The sequence below is a fragment of the Herpailurus yagouaroundi genome, unplaced genomic scaffold (genome assembly GCF_014898765.1).
Source record: "Herpailurus yagouaroundi ecotype Mexico unplaced genomic scaffold, PumYag 67793, whole genome shotgun sequence".
Lineage (NCBI taxonomy): Eukaryota > Metazoa > Chordata > Mammalia > Carnivora > Felidae > Herpailurus > Herpailurus yagouaroundi.
In genome coordinates this window covers 14,457,151-14,481,180 of record NW_024420586.1, presented here as the reverse complement: position 1 = coordinate 14,481,180, position 24,030 = coordinate 14,457,151, and the positions used below count along the sequence as shown (strand labels likewise).

At 37.5% G+C, this 24,030-nt stretch overlaps 1 protein-coding gene across 1 annotated transcript in view; it reads right to left on the bottom strand.

Annotated features, from left to right (window-relative positions):
• Window positions 1-24,030, bottom strand: part of CFAP47 (cilia and flagella associated protein 47) — a 562,540-nt gene that overhangs the window by 194,249 nt on the left and 344,261 nt on the right. The window contains exons 40-42 of the mRNA XM_040468820.1: window positions 8,996-9,192; window positions 7,954-8,097; window positions 6,939-7,112 (exon numbers count right to left, since the gene is read on the bottom strand). Of these exons, the coding sequence (XP_040324754.1) occupies window positions 6,939-7,112; window positions 7,954-8,097; window positions 8,996-9,192 (515 nt within the window). The remainder of the gene's footprint in view (window positions 1-6,938; window positions 7,113-7,953; window positions 8,098-8,995; window positions 9,193-24,030) is intronic.

The window sequence follows — 24,030 nt, the reverse complement described above, 5'->3', positions numbered from 1 at the left end:
ATGACTTACTCTTATGTTTTATTCTGTTTTTATAGTTTTAGTTATTAAATTTGGGTCTACAATCCATTTGGAGTTTACTTCTGCATATGATATGAGTTAGGGGTCCAAGTTCATCCTTTTGTGTTTGACAATATAGTTGTCTCAGTACCATTTTTTAAAAAAGGCTATTCTGTCTCAATGATTCTCTTGGCATCCTTGTTAAAGACTGATTGACCATTATTATAAGGGTTTATTTCTAGACCTTCTATTGCATTCCATTCATCTATATGTCTACCTTATGCCAGTACCAAATTTTCTTTAATATCATAGTTTTGTAGTTAGGAGTTTACAATAAGTTTTAAAATCAGGAAGTATGAATTGTCCACTTTTCTTTTTATTTCACAAGATTGCCTTGGCTGTTCTGTGTCCCTTGCATTTCTATATAAGCTTTACAATTATCTTGTCAAATTCTGCAAAAAAAAAAGTCAGTTGTGATTCTGATAGATATTGTGTTGAATCTATGTATCAATTTGGATATCAAAGCCATCATAACAATATTAAGCCTCCTGATCCATGAGCATGGAATGCCTTTCTATGTATTTGGAATTTAATTTCCTTCAATGATATTTTGCAGTTTTCAATGGACAAGTCTTGCTCTTCTTTTGTTAAACTTGTTCCTAAGCATTTTATTTATTTATTTTTTTTGATGCAAATAATCATTTGCAATTGCATCAAAAAAAAATGCTTAGGAACAAGTTTGACAAAAATCAATCATTTGATTATTAATTTCATTTTGAATTGTTCATTGCTACAAATGATTGATTTTTGTATATTGACATTGTATCCTACAAATATTCTGAATTCATTTATTAGTTTTGATAATATACTTCATGGATTCCTTAGAATTTTCTATTTATAAGATCATGAAATCTATAGAGATTGTCTGATTTCTTCCTTTACAATGTAAATGCCTTTTGTCTCTTGTTCCTAAACTAACTACACTGGCTAATATCTTCAGTATAATGTTAAACAGAAATGGCAAGAGTAGAAATCCTTGACTTGTTCTTGACCACAGGGGAAAATCGTTCATTGTTTTACTATTAAGTATGATGCTAGTTGTGGGATTTTCATGGATGCCCTTTAGTATGTCTCAAGTACCCACGGAATATTCTCCAGGATAGAGCATGCCTTGGGATATAAAAGGAGCCTCAATAAATTTAAAAGGGCTGGAATTATATCTAGTACATTTTCTTTTGAGAACAATTGAATTAAATTTGAAATAAAAAATGGAAAGAAAATTGGGAAACCCTTAAATAGGGGTGCTTGGGTGGCTCAGTTGGGTGAGCAGCTGACTCTTGACTCATGACCATCCTGGTCAAGATCCCAGGATCGTGGGGTCGAGCCCCTGTCAGGCTCTGTACTGAGTGTGGAGCCTGCTTAGGATTCTCTCTCTCTCCCTCTGTTCATGCTCTCTTCTTCTCTCAAAAATAATAATAATAAAATAAAATAAAAATAATTTTTAAACAAGAGTCCTAAATAACCAATGTGCCAAAAAAGAAATCCCAATGAAATTAGAAAATATGCTGAGTCCCTAGAATGAATGATTCCTCTTTTCTATTGTACTTTCAAGTCCAGAGTTTTAAAATAATCTCTATATTATTGCTATTATCTGTTTTTTGGAACTTTTCATTAACTCCTCAGAAAATAGTTCTTTTAGCTCATTAAACATATTTACAAAGGCTTGTTTAAAGTCTTTGTCTAGTAGTCCTACATGTGGGCCCCTACTGAGACAGCTTTTAGTGACTGCTTATTTTCCTGTGTAGGGGCCATAATTTCCTGTTTCTTTGTCTCATAATTTTTGCTGTGGAAAAATGTGCCTTTTAGATAAGCCAAAAGAGCCATTTTTGGAATCAGATCATTAACTCCCAATGGTTTTTTTTTGTTGCTGTTTTTTCTTGTTTGTTCTTTGCTGGTTTAGTGACTTTTCTGGACCAATCCTGTATATTCTGCATTCACTAGAGCGTGTGTTCACTTAAGTCCCTGCTGAGTTAGCTTAGTGGCCAGCAATAGTTTGTCCCAGGTTTCCTTACACGCTTGAGAATGTAAATTGTCTACCCTTTGTTGAGGAGCGTTGCATATGTGTTATGGCACATTTTCAGCACTCAGGGATCTGACAACTCTGCCTCAGCCTTCACTTCCAGCTCCCATAGTGCCTCTATGTCTGTGGAGACAAAAGACCTGGCACCCTCTCAGGACTTCTCTGGTCAACTGCACAATGCTACCCATGCATGTGGCCTGCTTGTTCCCCAGCGATACTTCAGAGCTTTTAAAATCCCGTAAGGACCTCTCACTCTTCAGATCTTCCTTTCAAGTTGTTGGCCAAACTCTTGCTGGGCACAGCTGTTTTTGCAGCCTCAGGCAACTATAGTGTCAAATAGTAATGCTGAATATTTTTTTGGCAAATATCCTGAAGATAGGGCCTTTCCAACAGAGCAAGATTTGAGACAAGTCAGGTAATGGCAACACTCCGCTAGTGGGGAATTGCTAAAGAGGGGGCTGCAAGGAATGGCAAATTGTGACAATGTCCTGAGGATGGGAATTATAAGGAGATCCATACTCAGTCTGCCTCTTCCTTTGTTTGCAAGGCTGCAAGTTTTCATAGCTACTATGGTTGCAAGATTGAGGAGCTGAGGAGAGGGGGATAGAAAGAGGCCAAATAAAAATACCACAAATCACTCTGCTCTTACCAAGATTACAAGTTTTTCTTGAGCAAATATTCCTCAGATTATTTTAAGCTTTTGTTCAATTTCAAGGCCTGAAAATTTTCATTCTGACAACCTGTGCCAGTGTTTTATTGTTTTTAAGGAGAAACTGATTTATGAAACTCCTTGCTCTACCATTCTGGAAGTCCCACACCTGTTGTTTTCCTTACTGCAGAACTATTTTCCACAGCATTGTACCTGTATCTCAATTATGTTCTCTGATTTTTAATTTTCTCTTTCATATTAAGGAAGTCACAACCTCCTACTGAAAACTACTCTTAGGGCAGTAAGATGAAATATAAGTTAAAAGGATTTTTTAAAAAGGCATAAAAGTGACTACTAGCAGTAATGAAAAACAGAACAAAGAAAATATATGAAAAGAATATATTGAGCTTGAGTTGTTAGCAGATTGTCAAAGTGCAGGTGTATAGCAGTCGAGAATGAGGGGCTGAGACAACACATGTCTTGAGGAAAAGTGTGCAGCTGGCATTTGTACCTAGATGGCAGTTTGAAGCCAAGAAACTGCCAAGTGAGACGTCGTAAAGACATAAGGATACTTTGGAAGATATAAACCTGAAGAGACATCAGAAGGTTAGAGGAATAAAAGAACCAGATAAGTAATAATCAAAATCAAGAAATGGCAGGGAAATGAGGAATACAGAATGGTATAAAATAAACAGTGAAGAGTGTTAAGAAGGCAGACTGACATCGCAAAACACTACAGGAATTGTGAGGCAGATACCTCAGTAAAATAACTGATTTTCGGGGCGCCTGGGTGGCGCAGTCGGTTAAGTGTCCGACTTCAGCCAGGTCACGATCTCGCGGTCCGTGAGTTCGAGCCCCGCATCAGGCTCTGGGCTGATGGCTCAGAGCCTGGAGCCTGTTTCCGATTCTGTGTCTCCCTCTCTCTCTGCCCCTCCCCCGTTCATGCTCTGTCTCTCTCTGTCCCAAAAAATAATACATTAAAAAAAAAAAAAACGTTAAAAAAAAAAAACTGATTTTCCTTGACCAGAAGTCAAGTGTGATCTCTGTGGCAGAGGTTTTAGCCCAAAAGAAGAGCTATAAATGGATTGCCATAAATTAAGAAGTTTAGCAATCATGGACAATAAAGGTGATAATAGTTGATACATAGAACACACTGAGGGTTGCTGGAGGGGAGGTGAGCAGGGGGATGGGCTGGATGGGTGATGGGCATTAAGGAGGGCAACTGTTGGGATGGGCACTGGGTGTTGCATGTAAGTGATGAATCACTGAATTCTACTCCTGAAACCAACATTACACTATATGTTAACTAACAGGAATTTAAGAGAAACTAAAAAATAAAAAAAAAAAAAAAAAAACACCTAAAAAACTAAAACTAAAAAAACTAAAAACTAAAAAAATCCTAAAAACTAAAAACTAAAACTAAAACTAAAAACTAAAAAAAAACCCAAATTAATTAAAAAAAGGTGATAATAATTAAAGAAGAAATAGTGTAGAGACAAGTTTTCTTTTATTTTTTAAAAAAAATGTAATGTTTATTATGTATTTTTGAGAGAGAGAGAGAGAGAGAGAGAGAGCAGGGGAGGGACAGAAAGAGAAGAAGACACAGAATCCGAAGCAGGCTCCAGACTCTGAGCTGTCAGCACAGAGCCTGATGCGGGGCTTGAACTCACAAACCGCAAGATCATGATCTGAGCTGAAGTCAGATGCTTAACCAACTGAGCCACCCAGGCGCCCCTAGTTTTCTTTCATAATGGAAAAATATGAGACTATTTATAGATTAAGGAAAATAATCACACAAAGAGAAAGATATTGAAAGAGAGAAAGAGCAGGGGAAAGGAATGTGAATCAATCTTGAGTGCATAGAGGTCAAATTCATTTCATAAATGAAGGAATGAAGATGGAGAATCAGAAGCATGTCAGTGGTCCTAAAGCAAGTGTATGATTAAAGCTCAAAGTATAAAGCAAAGCTTCTCTCCCCAGCCTTTCTCCTTAGTACTACCTCAGTTGTTCCCCAACAGAATTTCTATTGAAAGGCAAGCAATAAACCAAATATTATGAATGAAATGAAAGGGAAAATTCATAGTGCTCATTATCCTGTGTTGATTAAAGACAATGGTAAATTTCAAATAAAGAAAGGTGATATTGTATCTATTGATAATATCTCTAGGAACAAATCTTTCTTAAATCTTAAATACATTTCTGTTCTTTTGTAATTTTTGGAGCTCTTTAATTATAAAAATATGGGGGGAGCCTGAGTGGCTCAGTCAGTTAAGCATCCAACTCTGGATTTTGGCTCAGGTCATGATTCCACAGTTCGTGAGTTTGAGCCTTGCATCGGGTTCTGCACTGACAGTGCAGAGCCTGTTTGGGATTCTCTCTCTCCCTCTCTGCCCCTCCCCCACTTGTGTTCTCTCACTCTCAAAATAAATAAATAAATAAATAAAAACCTAAAAAAGACTTTATTTTTTTTTCAACGTTTATTTATTTTTTGGGACAGAGAGAGACAGAGCATGAACGGGCGAGGGGCAGAGAGAGAGGGAGACACAGAATCGGAAACAGGCTCCAGGCTCGGAGCCATCAGCCCAGAGCCCGACGCGGGGCTCGGACTCACGGACCGCGAAATCGTGACCTGGCTGAAGTCGGCCGCTTAACCGACTGCGCCACCCAGGCGCCCCGGGACTTTAAATATAAAAATATGGAAAATCTTCCTTGAAAAGCTATTAGGTGCTCGATAGTATAATTTATGAAAGGTATAAATATGTAGATAAGAGAGACATGCCCCTTTTCTCAGTTTATAATCTGGTGGAAAATAATGAAAAGGTAATAGCAATATTATATAGTATGTATGATGATGTAACAGGTAAAAAAAATGTTGTCAAAGCACATGAAAGGCATCTATTCCCCAGTTTTATAATCCATAAAATTTAAAAGCTGTTCAAAAAAGTTTAATTTTATAAATAAAGAGAGAGAGAGAGAGAGGGAGGGAGGGAGGGAGGGAGGGAGGGAGGACAAATGGGGGATGGGTAGAGAGAAGGAGAGACAGAATCCCAAGCAGGCTCTGCACCCTCAGCGCAGAGGCTGATGCGGGGCTTGAACTCACAAACCGTGAAATCATGACCTGAGCCGAGACCAAGAGTCAGACGCTTAACCAACTAAGCTACCTAGGCACTCCCCAATTTTTTTTGAAAATGCCTTTTATTATCATTCTTGGAAAAATGGCATTTAAGACTTGCCCTAAAGAATTAAGAGGAGAAAGACAGAGAAATGGAAGATAGGGAGTTGTATAGAGAGCTCCAGACAGGAGCAAAAGGAAATTCTGTTTACAAAGAGCTGAGTGCTTCTGGGGCCAAAAGTGGCAGGAGATGAAAATGAGCAGATGAGCTTTTAAAGGACAGCAAAAGCCACTTCAGGGAGTATGGATTCTATCCTGAAGGTAAGGAGATGACAGGACAAGTCTCAGCAGGGGAGTGTCAAGATGACATTTTCGTTCTTAATATTCACTCCATTTGCTATCGAGTAAAGAAAGAAGAAAATCAAAGCACATATTATTTTCAGGATTACAAAAAAAATCAGGAGGCAAACCCAGAGAATTTCCAGACTTCTCTAATACCCTCTGAAACTCAGGCACTCATGATGGATAGATACGTGAATCTTCTTTCAAAGATTCTCTTGGGCACACAATAATTTGTAGATAAATGTGGGAGCAGGGAGTGAAAAAATTTATTTTAGGATTGACTTAAATCAAGTGAGGACAGCCAGGTGAAAGGCTTCATATAAAATAATGTAAACAATTATGCATTTCTTCACATTCCCAATATTATTTACGCTGATAAATGATAGGATACACTTTTGAAAATTTGTGTTTACAGATTTCACATTAAAATGGGATGAGCTATCCAAAATATTTTGAAAATGCCTTTTGTTATCATATACAATTTCTTCAGATCAAAGTACACGATTCAAATAGGTAGATTTTAATATGCTTTATGATTATATACTAATACCTAAATATAAAAGTTGTTTGATGTTATTTCAACTTTACAATTGAAAAGAAATTGAATAGTTATTGGCCTAATGAGAAGTAGAATTCTAAGCATGTTCTTATGTGACACTGCTTCACCTAGTTAAGTAAAATTAAGTGGTTTTAAAATTTCATATAATTCAATATAGTCCTTTTGAAAACACTTTCAGACTTAAAGAAAAAAATCTTACCTTAAATGTTTGGATGGTCTTTGTATGATTGGGCACCATTATGGGTTTATTTGTCATTTCTCCTACTTGACAGTTTATAATGATGTGTTCCAAGGCCAGCGGTCTTTTTCCAATCCCTTTTATGTCAAAGACATACTCCATACCATCTGCTTCATTTTGCACAATAAGTCTGCCCTGTGACAAATCACCCAAATTTCAGCACTATAGAAGTCACAGTCGGATGCCCAACAATCTCTGCTATCTGATTAACTTTGAATCTGATTAATGAAATGAGCTGTCAAGGAGGTGTCAGTCATTGACTTTTCCGGTTTATGTCTAAATACTTCTACTGAATGAATAAAGATGAATTTCCTGTGAAAGCTCTGTATTTCTCTGGACTTTCTCTAAATGACAGAGTTTATATAGGCCTTCTTGTACATAGCAATTCCATACGTTTTTATGTCCTTGTCAAAGGAATATGTCTTAAGAAAGTATTCTCTGAAGTACCCCCTACATTAATGAATAAAAACAAAAGAACAGGGGCGCCTGGGTGGCGCAGTCGGTTAAGCGTCCGACTTCAGCCAGGTCACGATCTCGCGGTCCGTGAGTTCGAGCCCCGCGTCAGGCTCTGGGCTGATGGCTCGGAGCCTGGAGCCTGTTTCCGATTCTGTGTCTCCCTCTCTCTCCGCCCCTCCCCCGTTCATGCTCTGTCTCTCTCTGTCCCAAAAATAAATAAAAAACGTTGAAAAAAAAATTTAAAAAAACAGAAGAACAATGATTTTACTTTGTTAAACATTTTGTGTAAAAATAATCTAGACATTAAGTATTGGCAGCCAGGGGCGTTGTGAATTTCAGAAATTTTATCCCTCAAGTTAAAACATTTATTAAGGTTTCAAGCAGAGTGAATACTGATGATCAAAATCATAGAAGATATAACTTTTCTGCAAGAAGATTTATCATAAATTAGACATGTTAATATCATACATCAATTTATAGACATTATTAATACTAGGGAAAAAAATCAATGAGTTCATACCATAATCTCACATTCCAAAATAGGTCTGAATGTGAGAGGATACTGCACAGTTTCACCTGCTCCAACATATAAAACAGAAGGTCCATAAAACCATTCTCCTTCTATAGTAACTTGACATTTCCATTCATTCTTTGTTTTGTTATTCTAAAGCGTGAAAAAAAAAAAGTAGAAAAATGTCAGAGGGATGATGATGATGAAGTTGAGTTACATATTAGTTCTTGGTATTTTTAATAAAATTATATATTATATTTTAAATTACATTTCAGAAAAATTACCGCTTGAAAGTCATAGTTGTTATGAACAACTATCAACAATGTGAACATAAGGCATGAGCATGACTATGCTTTCAATGTCAAATAGGCTGATTCATGGGTTATTTAATATTTAAGGAAATATTTGTTTAACTTACTAATTATTGTTAAAATTATAAAATGGTCTTAGAATCACACATTCTTCTCCTAATTATGGGCAATCTCTCTGGCAGACTGCTCAGATCGCCAAGCTTATATATCCCATCAGAACAAATTTCTGTGCTTTGAGTAGACTTTTGTTATATCTTTAATAATTAAACAAACAAAAACCAATTTCTAGTCTAGAAAATTCAACATTCCTTACAAATATATAACCTTCTTCTATGCTGTAGTATCACTTTGATAGCCAAGCTACAGTCATTGTTCTTAGTGCCCATGAACCCATCTCAACTGTGAGGATCACAACCAAATTTGAAGTAGAGAGATTGGAGGCAGATCATTACTCTGCCTGGTGGAACCAGGAATTCCTTTTGAGTAGGAATGTGATGATAAGTTAAGGAAGTTAGAGTTAATTTTTTAAGGAATGAGATCCAATGGAAGTGATTAGTGAGGGAAGTAACATGGTAACATTTATATTCAGGAATACAAATTCCTGTCATCAACGTGGAAAAACAAATGGCAGCAGATAACGCAATTAGAAATTCTACTAGTTCAAGATGAAGGTTTGGAGGACTTTAATTGAGATAGTAGCAGTGGGGATGAAAAAAAGTACAAAAAATGTTTGCACTTACCACTGGAATATTCTGGGTAAGGGCTTCAAATGCTGGCGTTTCAAATTCAAACCTGCCCTCTGGTTCTTCTGCATTTACTATACCTTCAATGCAATAGACACGCACATCATACCGTGATGTCAACAAAATTTTACAAGAGTAGCGTCCAGCACTGAGAGGAACAAATCGTAAAGGAACTAGAATGGATCCATCTGCAACTATCAAAAACATTTAAAAAATAGCTTAATCATCTTTAATCACATAAATCCCAAAATTCATTTTGGGGTAAAGCAATATGTAATACTATTGTATTTAATGATATTGTATCATCTAGAAGAAACTAGCTTATCCTGAAGTAACACTCTACTCCTAAATCTCAAGGGCATAATAAGCAAGTTTATTTATCAGTGACAGAATATATCTTGCATAGGTCACAGGAAGATCTACTCAGGGACCCATGCTGTGAAAGATTCCATGAGCTTGCAACTGTACTTGCAAGTACAGGTCAGGGGAAGAAAAGTGGCTGGATGTTTGTTCACGGGCTTTTCAGTGCTCAACTCAAAAGTAATACACATAACATTGGGGTGCTTAGGTAGCTCAGTTAAGCACCTAATCCTTGATTTCGGCTCAGATCATGATCTCACAGTTTGTGGGTTTAAGCCCTGTGTCGGGCTGTGGACTGACAATGTGAAGCCTGCTTGGGATTCTCTCTGTCTCTCTCTTTTTCTCTCTCTCATAATAAATAAATAAATAAATAAATACACAAACAAACATACATTAAAAAAATAATACACATTACAGATGACCCTTGAATAATACAGGCTTGAACTGTGCAGGTCCATTTACACACAGAATTTTTTCAATAAATATAAGAAAGTACTGTAAATGTATTTTCTCTTCCTTAGGATTTTCTTTCGTCTAGCTTACTTTATTGTAAGAATACAGTATACAATACATATAACATGCAAGATGTGTGTTAATCAACTGTTATGCTATTGGTAAGGCTTCTGGCCAACAGGGGGCTATTAGTAGTGAAGTTTTGGGGGACTCAAAAGTAGGGATTTTCGACTGTGCAAGGGGGAGTTGTTCCTAGCACCTGTATTGTTCCAAGGGCCAATTAATTGGTCAGAATCAAACCCATAGCTCTATCTAACTGAATGGAGACTGAGAAATAAGACAGATATGTGGAATATTTGGTGAGCATTATTGTCTGCCACATTTCTTATTTATTTATTTATTTATTTATTTATTTATTTATTTATTATTTTAAGTTTATTTTGAGAGAGAGTGTGTGCAAGCAGGAGAGAGGGGGAGGGAGAGAGAGAGGGAGAGAGGGAGGGAGAGAGGGAGAGAGAGAAGGAGGGAGGGAGAGAGAAATAATCCTAAGCAGGATCCATGCTCAGCATGGAGCCCAATGAGGCGCTTGATCCCAGGACCCTGGGATGATGACCTGAGCTGAAATAAAGAGTTGGATGCCCAACCAACTGAGCCTCCCAGGTGTCCCTGTCTGCCACATTTCTATGACTTAGGGATACTCTGTTCCATACTAATCAAAATAATTTGCAGCTTGACCAGCAGGTTGAGATAATTTTTCCATAGTTAAAAAACCAAGGGAAGCAGAAGCAGGCATGCCCAAATAATACTTCTCACATCACCTTGTTATGCCATTAACCTTGAGTCAACAGTTAACAGCAGTTTAATGGTGGGTAGGCTTCTATGCTTGTCTTTTCTTTCTAATCAACACTAGTTTTTTTCTCTGCAGCTCACCATCCTCCATGATATGAAGATGAATAAATAAAATATACAAAAATTTATTTATAAAATAAATAGAAATCTCATGACACTAAAATAGGATGTAGTATAAGAATATAACATAAATTTCCCCACTAATGGCAAAGTATTTAAGTAGTAGATAAAAAAGAAATGATAAAAAAATGATTAAAGCCTAGTTCTGTATTAGAAAGTTTTCTGAAACCAAGAAAACAAATCAAGCTTATCAACCAATGACCAGATAAGTATTATGACATCAATTAGCTATAATTTTAATTCATTCACGTTTAGCACCTCAAATGTTAAAAACGGCAAACCTGTTTTCAAATACACTGAAATTTATGCAAAGAAAATCAGTCACTCCTGCAAGAACATTAATTGCTTTAAATCATTTTAAAATCGAATTGGGGATTTGTATATGTGTGGTATATATTAGGTGTTATATACTATAAAAACATATTAATTACATGCACTGTAGCATGCTGCATGCTGTATATTTCTATGTGTCATACATAATACATATAATGTTAGTGTTATACATTGTATACTAAAATACACTGACGATGGATCACATTTGAAATCTATATTACATCTAAGCAAAGTTCAAGATTATCAGCTGGTCTAAAGAGAAAACAAAGGCTGCCAGAATGTTGTTATTTTTATTCTATCAAATTTAATTTTAGAATAAAAATTTTCTTCTCAAAAAGGACTCCAGTCACATTTTATCATCAGTGATTCATGGACTGTTTTCATTCTGAGAGAATTATTTGAGTTGTGACAACATCATTAGAACAAACCAGGTGAGATAATCATGTGATCAAAACGTGTTGCTTTATTAACAGAAATAAAGAAACCTCATCGTTCTCTTTCACGAATAGACTGAAAGGAAAATATTTAGATTAGGTAATTTAAATAAAATTACACTGCTTAGAATAGGAAATTTAAGCAACTCAAGAGTAATTATTATTCTCATTGAAGACAGAGAATAACTGGCTATTTAATAGTAAACATGATTGAATGCACAAGTCCCAGTGTAAAGATCCTACCAAAAGCTTTATGTTATATGCTACTCCCTTTTCCCTAAAAATATCGACTTCTTAATGATACTGAGTGTGAAAGTGAAAGCCAAGGACGTTCTTAAGTGAGCATTTTTCAAGTCATGAAATGTTCATGAGTAAAGACCTTAAGGAATGCACAGTACCAGCCTCTCTCCTTTACCAGTTGGAAAAGGAATCCATCCTAACAGTGGAATTCATGGAAATGATCACTTTTTTAAAATGTTTATTTACTTTGGGGGGGGAGGGGTAGAGAGGTGGGGATGGAGGATCCTAAGCGGGCTCTGTGGTGACAGCAGCAAGCACAATGTGGGGCTCAAATTCACGAACCCCAAGATCATGACCTGAGCTGAAGTCAGATGCTTAACTGACTGAGCCACCCAGGCACCCATGATCACTTTATTTCTGAAGGTACAGTGATAAAACAATTGTCATTAAATTGATTCATGCCACAAACATAAGTAGAAATATCATAACTATCAACAGGAAGTCACTTCTGAATTAAGCCAGTATCCACATTCCCTTAAGATATAAAATAGCAGAGGTGGAGAGGATTTGGATTTTTAAAAATTTGGAAATTTTATGGCTACATTATATCATCAAACTATCATTCTCTTTTTGGGATATGTTTTCTCAAAGTGTTTTCCAGTTCTGCACTGCAGCAGATACTGTCTATGCCGTGCCAGGTCATCCTGGGCATTTAAATCCTCCCTGTACGCAAATGGCTTTATGGAAAACTGTGACATTCTCTCCGAGGGCTTTCTCTGAACATATGAGGGTACTCAGCCTTCACATGGATCAGACCACAAATGTGTTTGTAGTCCTCAACAAATATGTAACAAATTGGTGGAAAAATAACCAGCATCTTTGACTTTTGGTAGGAATAACTCTAAAGTGAATTCTACACGAACTCCTAGAGATCCCCAGGGCAACTGAGCCCCAAATGTTAATAGTGGTAACTACTCATTAACAGTCCCTGAATTGGCTTCTCCTTGATGTCTCTCACTCTCTCATACTCTTACCTATGGTTTCTGAGATCACCTCTCAAACTACTTGCTCTCAAGACCTTGTTTCAGGGTCTGATGCTGGGGATCCCCAACGAAACTCACACCCTTAGACCCAGGAAAGAGAGCTTCCCATCCAGGGCCTCATGCTTTCTAGGGCCTCTGAGTCTCCTCTGGCACCATCTCTTTGGACATGCAAGGAATACGTGGGCCCAATGGTACAGGCCTACATGTAACCCAGCCCCATCCATGTTCCTAGTTCATGGGATGCCATAATTCACAATCCAGAGTGTTTGGATCCTATTTCCAGGACCTTCACGGGACTCTTTTCTTTGACAGTTTTCTCAGTGGAACACTGCTAGAATTGAAACCTAATGTGTGGCTATCGAAGGGAGGATAGAGACCAAGATTAATTATGTGGGCTGATGCATCCACAAATTTGTACATGACACCTCTTAAGGTACATGCTGTCGAAGTTGAAGGAAGGAAGAGAACAGAGTGAGCACCTGGCCAGGGCCCAGCTATTCTGTGCTATCATATTCTAGGGCAAAACTCTGAGGTGGCCAAGAATTCTAAATTCAAACTTGGTCTTACAGGTTGGTGTAAAGTTATATTTGTCAGGGTGGAATAATAGAATATAATCTATTTAAAAATTTGTTAGTTTGACTTACCACTTAAAAACTTTAGACATATGGTACATGGGCTTCCACCTGTACTTTTGAACTGGCATCACATATGTTAGGGACAATCTGGACCTGTCCTTTCCATCCCTACTCTACTCAGATGTAGCTCATCTGGGGCCTTTCCTACACATATGATCCTAGTAACTGTGGCAGTTCCCAAGGTTCTGTAATTAAAGATAACAAAATATATCTAAATTTAACAGATTACAGTTACTGAAGGAAATGAAGGAAATAAAGACAGAATCTCTCCAATGAAAGAATACATAATTTTATATAACATTAGCTACTAGAAGAAGTCAGTGTGATGCACAGTTTTTTAAATAATCCATTAAAAATATGCTACGCTTGGATCCTAGGAAAGGTCATGGTTGGTACAATAAGTCAATACTGTTCTTTTCGTTAACTATCAGTGCAAAAACAAACTACCTTAAAACTTACTGGTTTAAGGACACAACCATCTATTTGCTCATGCTTCAGTGGTCTGACCTCATTTGGGAAAGCTTATGTATTTTATGTGGTATTAGCTGGGCTCACTCATAATTTGGGACCTCAACTGGGAATTCTGTCCATGAGCTCTCTAACCCATGAGATGAGCCCAATGTTTCAAATAGTACATGAAAATTACTAACAGCAAAAGAGAGCCCTCATGTATGAATGGTCATCGTACATCAGTTTCTTTCACATTCCTTAACAATCCATTGGCCAAAGCAAGTCACATGGCCAAGACCAGGGTCAACAAGAGAGGAGACTACACAAAACATATATACAGCCAGATGTGATCCACGTGAGCTTTACTGAAACAATCTACCACATCTTAACTGCAAAGGAAGATACATGTATAAAATTGGTAAGGCGAGAGTTAAAAATCCTGTTTTCTAGTTTTAGTTCCTTTCCTATATTGTGTGACCTTAGGCAAACAATTTAAAGAGGTTTTTTTTTTTTTTTTAGTTTTTGCTTTTTTACTGTTTCAAAAATAAATAAACGTTGAAAAAAAATTTTTTTCAACGTTTATTTATTTTTGGGACAGAGAGAGACAGAGCATGAACGGGGGAGGGGCAGAGAGAGAGGGAGACACAGAATCGGAAACAGGCTCCAGGCTCTGAGCCATCAGCCCAGAGCCCGACGCGGGGCTCGAACTCACGGACCGCGAGATCGTGACCTGGCTGAAGTCGGACGCTTAACCGACTGCGCCACCCAGGCGCCCCAGTTCTTAACCTGTAATCTGTTTAAATTAAGGAGTAAGATTTGATGAGTAGCTTTTAAATGTCTTATTTTTTGGCTTGGGGGGCACTGTGTCTGAAAAATACCAAAGACAGAATTTCAATACATAAATATAAAGCAAAGTAAGCTAGAGTTGATCTAGTTGAAGTAGAATGAGCAGCTAGAAGCTTCCATTCTTTTGCACAGCTCCCCTATAGACAGACAAAAGCATTTTAAAAGAACACTAGGGCTCTATGGAATCTAATTTGATTAACTGACTTCTATTAGGTTTCTTTCTGCCTTAATGTTTCATGATTAGATGAAAGCACATCAAAAATATGGAAGAGACTAAGTGATATAGCCAAATCGTCATTATCTTCCACAGTTAATTATTTAGTATAATATTAGCAAGCATATCTTAATTCAGAAAATGAGATATCAAGAGAATTACTATATTTATGATGTGAATTCATTTATATAAATGAATTTATAATAAATACTTATTTATTGTGAATGAATGCACGAGTAATTATATTTTCAGAGAATTTTGTGGCCCATTTGCTAATCTCACTTCCATCTACTACTAGAAAGTTTCAGTGCAGATTCTTTTTTCTATTCTACAAACAAAAAGACCAAATCACACACTATTGGGGATTTTACCCATTTTAGTTACTTTATCATGTTCTTATTGGTGCCTGAGCATGGACCTCACAAATACTCCGGTAAATGACAGATTCATTGTATGCTAATGACTGCTCATTATTATTATTATTATTATTATTATTATTATTATTAATACCAGAAACATGAAGTATGCCATAGACTTCATATGAAAAAAAAGAAAAGGATTCAGCAATTACACATTTTAGAGTGTGCTTCATTTATTTTGTAAACTGTTTTCTTCAGTAGTAGTTTAGTATCATCCATTCAGGAAAAACTGTTTTCTGAAATGGCTTGCTGCTTAGATTGTCAAAGTTATTATACTATTCCATAAAGTAAAAGCAATTTTTAAAATGATAAAGACCCACACTATTTATGGACAAATTCAATTTTTGAAATACTGGTTAAAATGGATTTTGTCACTTCAAAAAAGGTTCAACCACTTTTGCTTTGCTATTACACACAAGATCTAAAACCATATAATGTTTAAGGGTGAAAAGACAGAGAGGGATCAAAAGAGATAGAAAAAAGAAAAAAGGAAGAAAGGAAGAAGGAAGGAGGATTAAAAAAAAAGGAGAGACGGAAGAAGGAATCGAGGAAGGAAAAAGGTTTTCAGGGATGCTAAGAGAATGAACGGCATGTGGCCTTTTTCTCCTAACCAATTCTAAATGGCTGAGAGCACTGGACTTTTCTCCCCATGAAGTTTGTAAGTATCTATGACCAAGAAAGACCGGTATGCAGTTCCCTGTCAGATTTCGCTGAAAGCCAATACCTGTACATGCTCACAGATGCCCTAAAGCATAGAAAGAAGCCCAGAGAGAGATCAAAGTGCTGTAATAAGTAAATGGCAAAATTTGACAATTATTTCCAGCAGAGCCACAGGTAAAGGAAAACCTAATCTCATTAATTGTGTTGGTCAAGTCTAGTAGAGCTTTACTAATGTCCTGTCAGCTTGATCTTTCACTTATTCAAAGAAGTATAATAAATTCTCCTACTCTGTGGATTTGTTCATTTCTCCTTCCATATTTGTCAAATTTTGCTTCACACAGTTTGAGATTATGTGGTTAGGTGGAAATAAGTTTGGAGATTTTCTGCACATTGCAGGATTCTTTCTAAAATTAATATATTCATTAGCCTTAAAGTCTATTTATCCTAATATATTTAAGCCAGCTAATTTTTGATTGGTATATACCTGGTATATATACCTAGATATCTTACCAGGTAATTTTGTCAACAGCATACAGCTGCATTTCACTTTCTATGCTGAAAATTTCACCTTTCACCATTTGGTCTGCTTATATTTACCATGATTAAGGACCTATTTGTGTTGAACATCTCATATGCTGCTTCTCTGTACTACATCCTTCTTTCAATTCTTCTCTGTTATTGTATTCTACTGGACTCATCAACGTTTTCTTTATTTCCTTTTATGCCTCTATTGGTTCAGAAATTATATATTCTATCTTTATATTTTCTTGGTTGTCCCAAGTTTTCAATATTTACACTTTCTTAAAAACGTCTGAAAATAATTCAAACCTCTTCCCCTCAAATACAAGAACCTTACACATCTAATGGCAATACCCATCCCCCTGGTAAAGTTATTTCCTAGTAAATGAGTTCACTTTGCTTTTAAAACACCTGAATTGTTCATTAATGTTTCCATAGCCAACGCTCATTGAGATTTACACATATTTATTGATGATTTTAATAACCATTCTTACTGGATCCTAATTCTTTTTTCTGTATTCAATTTCCTTCATTCCTAAATAGGTCCTCCATTTGTTCTTTTAGCAAATATCTGTGAGTTTTAAATTGTCTCCATCTCATTGTGGGATTGAAAATATTTTTATTTCATCCTTACTCTTGAGTGATAGTTTACTGGGATTTAAAATTCTAGGCTGACAGTTAATTTGCTTCAGCACTGTAATTCCATTGTCTTCTGGCTTCTCTTGACACTGTTGGGAATTGTGCCTTCAGTATAATTTTTGTTCCCTTGAAAATAATGTGTCTTTTTCTCTCCTTGCTTTTCAGAATTTACCCTTCTATTGTTTCACTATAACCGGATTAAGTGAATTTAGGTGTCACTCTTTTATCTTCTACAATTAAAAAAAAACATTTCTGCCTTTTCTTTTCTCGCTTGCTCCTACAATAAGACGGGCATCTTTCCCAGGTGGCCATTGTACAGGGTCTCATTCTCCTTTCACTTTGCAGGGACTTCTTAGATCTAAACATGGAGGTAGCTCAACGCATCCCCATGGGTCAATTTCCTGTATCCAACAAGCATCCATCTATGAGCTGTAGGCAGGATATTTTCTTACATCCCTTGTCAGTTTTCAAATAATCTAGGGAAAAGCTGACATTTTAGAAAATGGCGTTATCTTCCTACTGATGGATAAACTCTCATGTCACCAGTAACATGCACCACAAATCACTTGGCTTCTTATCACCTCTGCCACCACCACCAGATCTACCTGCTCGATTCTACAAATCCTTGATAGAATGATGTTCCTCCACATTTTCCCCTATGGCTCCAGTTATTTTAAGTCCAGAGGGTTTGGATTGTCAAGAGGGATGCAGAGAAAGAAATGTTAATAGAGGACCACTTTAGAAAGTACTTCACACAGATTCATTCATTAGAAAAAAAGTTTTATAACACCTACTATGTGCCAGGAGGGACGCAATGAAGAGGCAGCTTCCTAGTTTTCTGGGACGTGCAGATAATACATTTCTGAGGAAAAGACACATCACGGGACTAGACTGTTTGCTCTGTATACTTAAATTTTCTTTTAATTAGGTATGAGCTGTGGAGGCTATTAAATGTGTTTTTCAATCAGGCCACATCAGCTCAGTAATTACTGGGAATTCCTCATAGGATTTATGTAAATGGGTGGCTGTTATCTTTCCTTTCCATTGCTACTGAATTTTTGAATTTCCGTATGTATTCATGGATCATTTAATGGAAAATTAGAAGAGAGCTTATTATGGAGTAGCAGCTTGCCAATATTTTAACTAGGAAGTTGTCTTTTCTATATAATTTTTTAAGAAGACAAAATTTCCAAGAGAACTGAAATAAAATTTCTAATTAACCCCTCCATGGGGAAGGAAGCAAGGGATTACTGACAACAAATTAACTGTTTTGCATTTCCAATTCTGAATACCATAAACTTTGTCTAATTGTTATGTGTTAAAAATAAAATCTGTTTTAAACAGAGTTGATTTTCAAGTTCTCTAGATTGATATACTAAGAGTGCAAATTAAGCTGTTAGCAAGCCAATAAACAACACGTTCTCTAGGACTTAAACTAGGGGGAGAGGCTTATGCAATTTTTGATTAAATGTCATCCTAAATGTATTATTGCATAACATATGTTCACTATTGAAGATCTAATAGAAAGATTAAGACGCTGTTTGAAGTTCACATTTGTTTTTGCTTGCAGGCTCTACGTCCATAGATATAAAACAATAAAAGGCAAAGTGAGACATTGATAGAACCGAAAGTATCTTAAAATAGAACTATAAGGAGAAGTAATATATACACAGTCTTGGATATCACAATTATATTGACTTGGATATGGCAAATTATTTGACTCAAAATGTAATTTTTTTTGATAATATAAGACACAATCTTGTTTCGTTATTGTATGGTGCAAAGTAGAAAGAAAGAACCTGGGGCTGGCAGAACCCCCAAATGTTATGACAAGACACAGATTAACAAATGAACAAGCTGGAAACTCTGGCTCTGGGAGGACACGTAGGAGGGCAGCCAGAGGAGAAAGGCGGATTAGTCAAACATTTGTGCCTGGGATTTTCAAAAACAGAAGCAAAATTATAATCAAGTATGTAGACCAGACATAAGAAAAACTAGGTCAGGTTGACGTCAGAGACCAGTTCTACAAGTCAAGAAAGACCTAGGATCCCAAGTTCAGAGGTAAGGTTCTTGTTTGAGGGAGCTTGGGCTGTCCAATACAAGAGTGGATGGTAGGAAGAGTTTACCAGTACCTAGGGAGGAGTCTGAAAACAACTCACTAGTATTGTAAGAAATAAAGTTGAAGTCTATAGCTGAGTACTAGAACACGAGGGATAGAGAAGAAGGGGCCCAGGCTGCCAGATTAATATTACTGTACTAGTCATGAGACTGCAGGCATGACAGGGGAGCCTGGGGGACAGCACCAATGGGTGCTTACATCCCAGGTCTCAGAAGAGAATTGGCTCAGGACCTGGGATGAAGTATTTGAGCAGAGACAGTAGGGAAAAGGGAAAGAAATTGGATATTGTCTATGGAAGCTGCTGACGGTGTAACGAGAAGAATTCTTTAAAATATTAACAGTTGATAAATAAACATTTAAAAAAATTTTAAAAGGGGGCGCCTGGGTGGCTCAGTCAGTTGAGAGTCAGACTTCAGCACAGGTCATGACCTCGTGGTCTGTGAGTTCGAGCCCCGCGTCGGGCTGTGTGCTGACAGCTCAGAGCCAGGAGCCTGCTTCCAATTCTGTGTCCCTCTCTCACTCTGCCCTTCCCTCGCTCATGCTCTGTCTCTCTCTCTGTCAAAAATAAACATTAAAAAAAATTTTTTTTAAATATTAACAGTTGGGGTTGCCTGCGTGGCTCAGTAGGTTAAGCACCCGACTCTTGATTTTGGCTCAGGTCACGATCTCAAGGTTCATGAGATTGAGCCCCTCATCGGATTTGCTCTCTCCCCATCTCTCTGCTCCTCCCCTGTGCACACACACACATTCTCTGTCTCTCTCTCTCTCAAAATAAATAAATAGGCTTAAAAAGGCTAAAATATTAACAGTAAGACACCATTGCTGTGTGGGATACATTTCTTTCTTTTTTTTTTAATTTTTTTTCAACATTTTATATTTATTTTTGGGACAGAGAGAAACAGAGCATGAACGGGGGAGGGGCAGAGAGAGAGAGACACAGCATCGGAAACAGGCTCCAGGCTCCGAGCCATCAGCCCAGAGCCTGACGCGGGGCTCGAACTCACGGACTGCGAGATCGTGACCTGGCTGAAGTCGGACGCTTAACTGACTGCGCCACCCAGGCGCCCCATGTGTGGGATACATTTCATGTGCTTCCTGAGATTCCCTTGGTTCCTCCACCTGCAACTTCCTCCAGAACTAATGGAGCCAACCCCTCAGCTTCTGTGTCATAGACAGGTAGATCAGTCCCATGCTCAGAATTTCTGGCTCCTCTTGCCATGGTAGCACATGGAACCTGGCATTCTGTGGGTCCAGGGAAGGCCATCTCAAAGCCTAGCACCATTAACTCCCATGGAGTAAAATCTGGCAAATACGTACAGGAGACAGGAGGTTAACATATACACAGAATTCCTTTCCTCCCTCTCCCACGAGGATGGCTCAGAGGCACTTTTCACACTGTTTTGCAAAAGTGACACTTGCTGAGTGACCTGTTGCATCTATTCATGGAGATACCTAGCAGACACTGAGATAGCAGCTCAAGAGTCATTCACTGTTTCACTTTCCATCCTTCCCTTTCTTGTTTCTCTTTTTTCTCACTCTCGTTGCCCTGAGTTTGCAACTCCCAAGTAAAGCATCAGTATATGATTCTTGCTTTGGGCTTCGTTTTCTAGGGGACTCAAACTAAGACAATCACCAACCTAAGAATAAAGAGCAGTGTGACTTTTTAATGCAGCATTGCAAAAAGGAAAAATCAACAAAGACTTTAGATTTGAGTGCTTACTCAAAAGACTTGATGTGACCTCTTACATGGCCTCTGAAAGGGATTTTAATTTTCTGGGATCGACTTTCTCCATTTGCAAAATAGAGACGTAAAGTGGTGGCATTATTCTGTACAGCAATGGTTCCCCAACTCTAATATGTGGATTAACTATGATGGTGATCCAGAAGGAGGCTTTTATTTTATTTTTAAACGTTTATTTATTATGAGAGAGAGCAAGAGCACAGAGGATGGGCAGAGAAACAGGGAGACAGAGAATCCCAAGCAGGTTTTGCATTGTCAGTGCAGAACCCAATGCGGGGCTCGACCTCACAAATCGTGAGATCATGACCTGAGCAGGGTCGAGAATCAGATGAGTCAGATGTTTAACCGACTCAGCCACCCAGGCGCCCCTTGAAAGAGACTTTTAAAATACAGGTTCCTAGACCTCTTCCGACCTGGGAGTGATTCAGTAGGTCTGGAGTTGGCCCTTGAAGGTGTATTTTGTAAAAGGTCCCCAGGTGCCACTGTACAGCCAGAGTTGGCAACTACCAGCAACGTGGAAAGAACGCAGGCTTCGGACACTGCACCTCTCAAATCACTTTCATTTGTCAGAAGCTCAGCTAAAACTAGCAGGAACCACAGAGGTAATGTGTTGACCCAGTAAGTGGCATGCACAAAGGGAATGACCACCTTTACAGTGACAGCATCCAGAGATGCACCTGAAATCATAAGATGTCATCCATCTTTCTCTATGTGGACCTCATTCTTGGAGACTCTACCCACTTACACCAGACTTCTATCCTCCCAGCTTGGCAGACCTGGGGAAAAATATCCCTTTTCGAGGGCACCTGGGTGGTTCAGTCATTTGAATGTCCAACTTTGGCTCCAGTCATCATCTCGCATTCGTGGGTTCGAGCCCCATATCGGGCTCTGTGCTGACACCTCAGAGCCTAGAGCCTGCTTTGGATTCTGTGTCTCCCTTTCTCTCTGCCCCTCCCCTACTTGTGCTTTGTCTCTCTCTCTCAATCTCTCCCTCTCAAAAAATAAAAAAAAAAACATTAAAGAAAATTTAAAAAAATATATATTCCTTTTCCAAAATTCCAGCAAAGATCCCAAGTCTCTCTAAACCAACTCAAATCCTGAAATAATTTCTGTAACCAGGTGAATAAACACTCCAATGACTAGAAAACTAAGTAGACAAGCAGTGATCAGCTTGAACTGTGTATCAGGGTTATCATGTGCCCAATTACTGTCATTTCCACTAGTTTATAAGCTTCCTGAGGACAAGAATTTAGTATGATTTCTTCATCATTTGAACTCCTTTAAAACGAATCCAGATGAATGAATGAAAGTCTCCTAAATTTTTGATAAAATATAATGAAGTTTCTAACAAAAATAGATTTTAAAAAGTAACAAAACAAATGAAGAATGGAAGAGGCATAAATGTTACAATTAAACTGTACATTTTTAGGACAAATAATTAAATGAAATGCAGCATAGTTTAGATATGGATATGCATATATAATTAAATCATTTTTATTTATTTTATTAAATCATTTTTATATGTGAGAAAACATGTACTATGCCCAGAAAAAAAAAATCCAAGCTATCAATCTTCCACAGAAATTCTTTTTTTTTCCTCTACAGAAATTCTTTCCTAACATTTCCAGTACGCATTTCTAGTTTTTTCTCTTCTTATTATCTTAAGACTTATTGGAATCACACAATTAGAGCTCAAATATTCTGATAAAGATTTACATATTACTACATAATTTCCATCTCAAAAATCACAATGTTAACTGCAACTCTAAAATCTCTCTTTCTTGGGGCACCTGGATGGCTCAAGTTGGTTAAGCATTCGACTCTTGATTTTGGCTTAGGTCACAATCTCATGGGTTTGTGGTATTGAGCCCGTGATGGGCTCTGCGCTGACAGTGTGGAGCCTGCTTGGGATTCTCTTTCTTCCTCTCTCCCACTTGCTTGCTCTCTCTCTCTCAAAATAAATAAATACAACTTTAAGAAATAAATACATAAAATCTCTCTTTCTTCAGAGAAAGATAAATATGAGATGATCTCACTTATATGTGGAATATAAAAAACAAAACAAGTAATCGAACAAACAAAAAAACCAGAAAGAGACCCACAAATACCCAGAACCAACTGATGGTTGCCTGAGGGAAGAGAGTGGGGGGATGGGCAAAATGGGTGGAGAGGAGTGGGAAGATCTAGGCTTCCAGTCGTGGAATGAATAAGTCATGGGTATGGAAGGTACAGCACAGGGAACCATTAATGATATTGTAATTGTGTTGTATGGTGACAGAAGCTCTACTTGTGGTAAACACAGACCTATAGCATAACACAGAGACTTGTCCAGTCACTGTTATACACCTAAAAATAATGTTAACATCGTGCATCAGGTGTACTTCAATCAATCAGTGTAAAATCTCTTTTTCTGAGAAAAACCAAGGTTGTTGGCTAGAAACAAAATTTTAAAAAATGACATTTCTAACGGGGAGTTTATACAAAAGGGAGACACTCAATGTTCCAATCAGGTTATAACCACCCACAAGTGGGACAAAGAAAATAAATGAAAACATACCCTGAAATGGAAAGAGATAGGAGTGAACAGTCTCAGCAGCTCGGTCATTTGTCCATTCCAGAGGCAGCTTGGGCCAAGGCCAGATTATAAGAGCACATGACCCAGTTTTTTGACTCAGCCAAGGAATCTGTCTGCGAGCAGGGTTATGAACTGAGGACAATACTTTGATCAACAGGACTGATCCCTTCACCCACTAGTGTGATTAGGGAAGAGGAGCAAAAGGTTCAGTTACTGTTCATGAACACATTCTCCAAAGGTGATGCCTTTCAATGACTCAGATTATGATAAAAAGTATTACAGAAAGCAGGATAATCAATAAAATATAAATATCAATGGTTAGACCTTGAAATGTGTACATAAGATATTAATAGGTTTACTTTTTTTTTTTTTTTTTTTTTTTT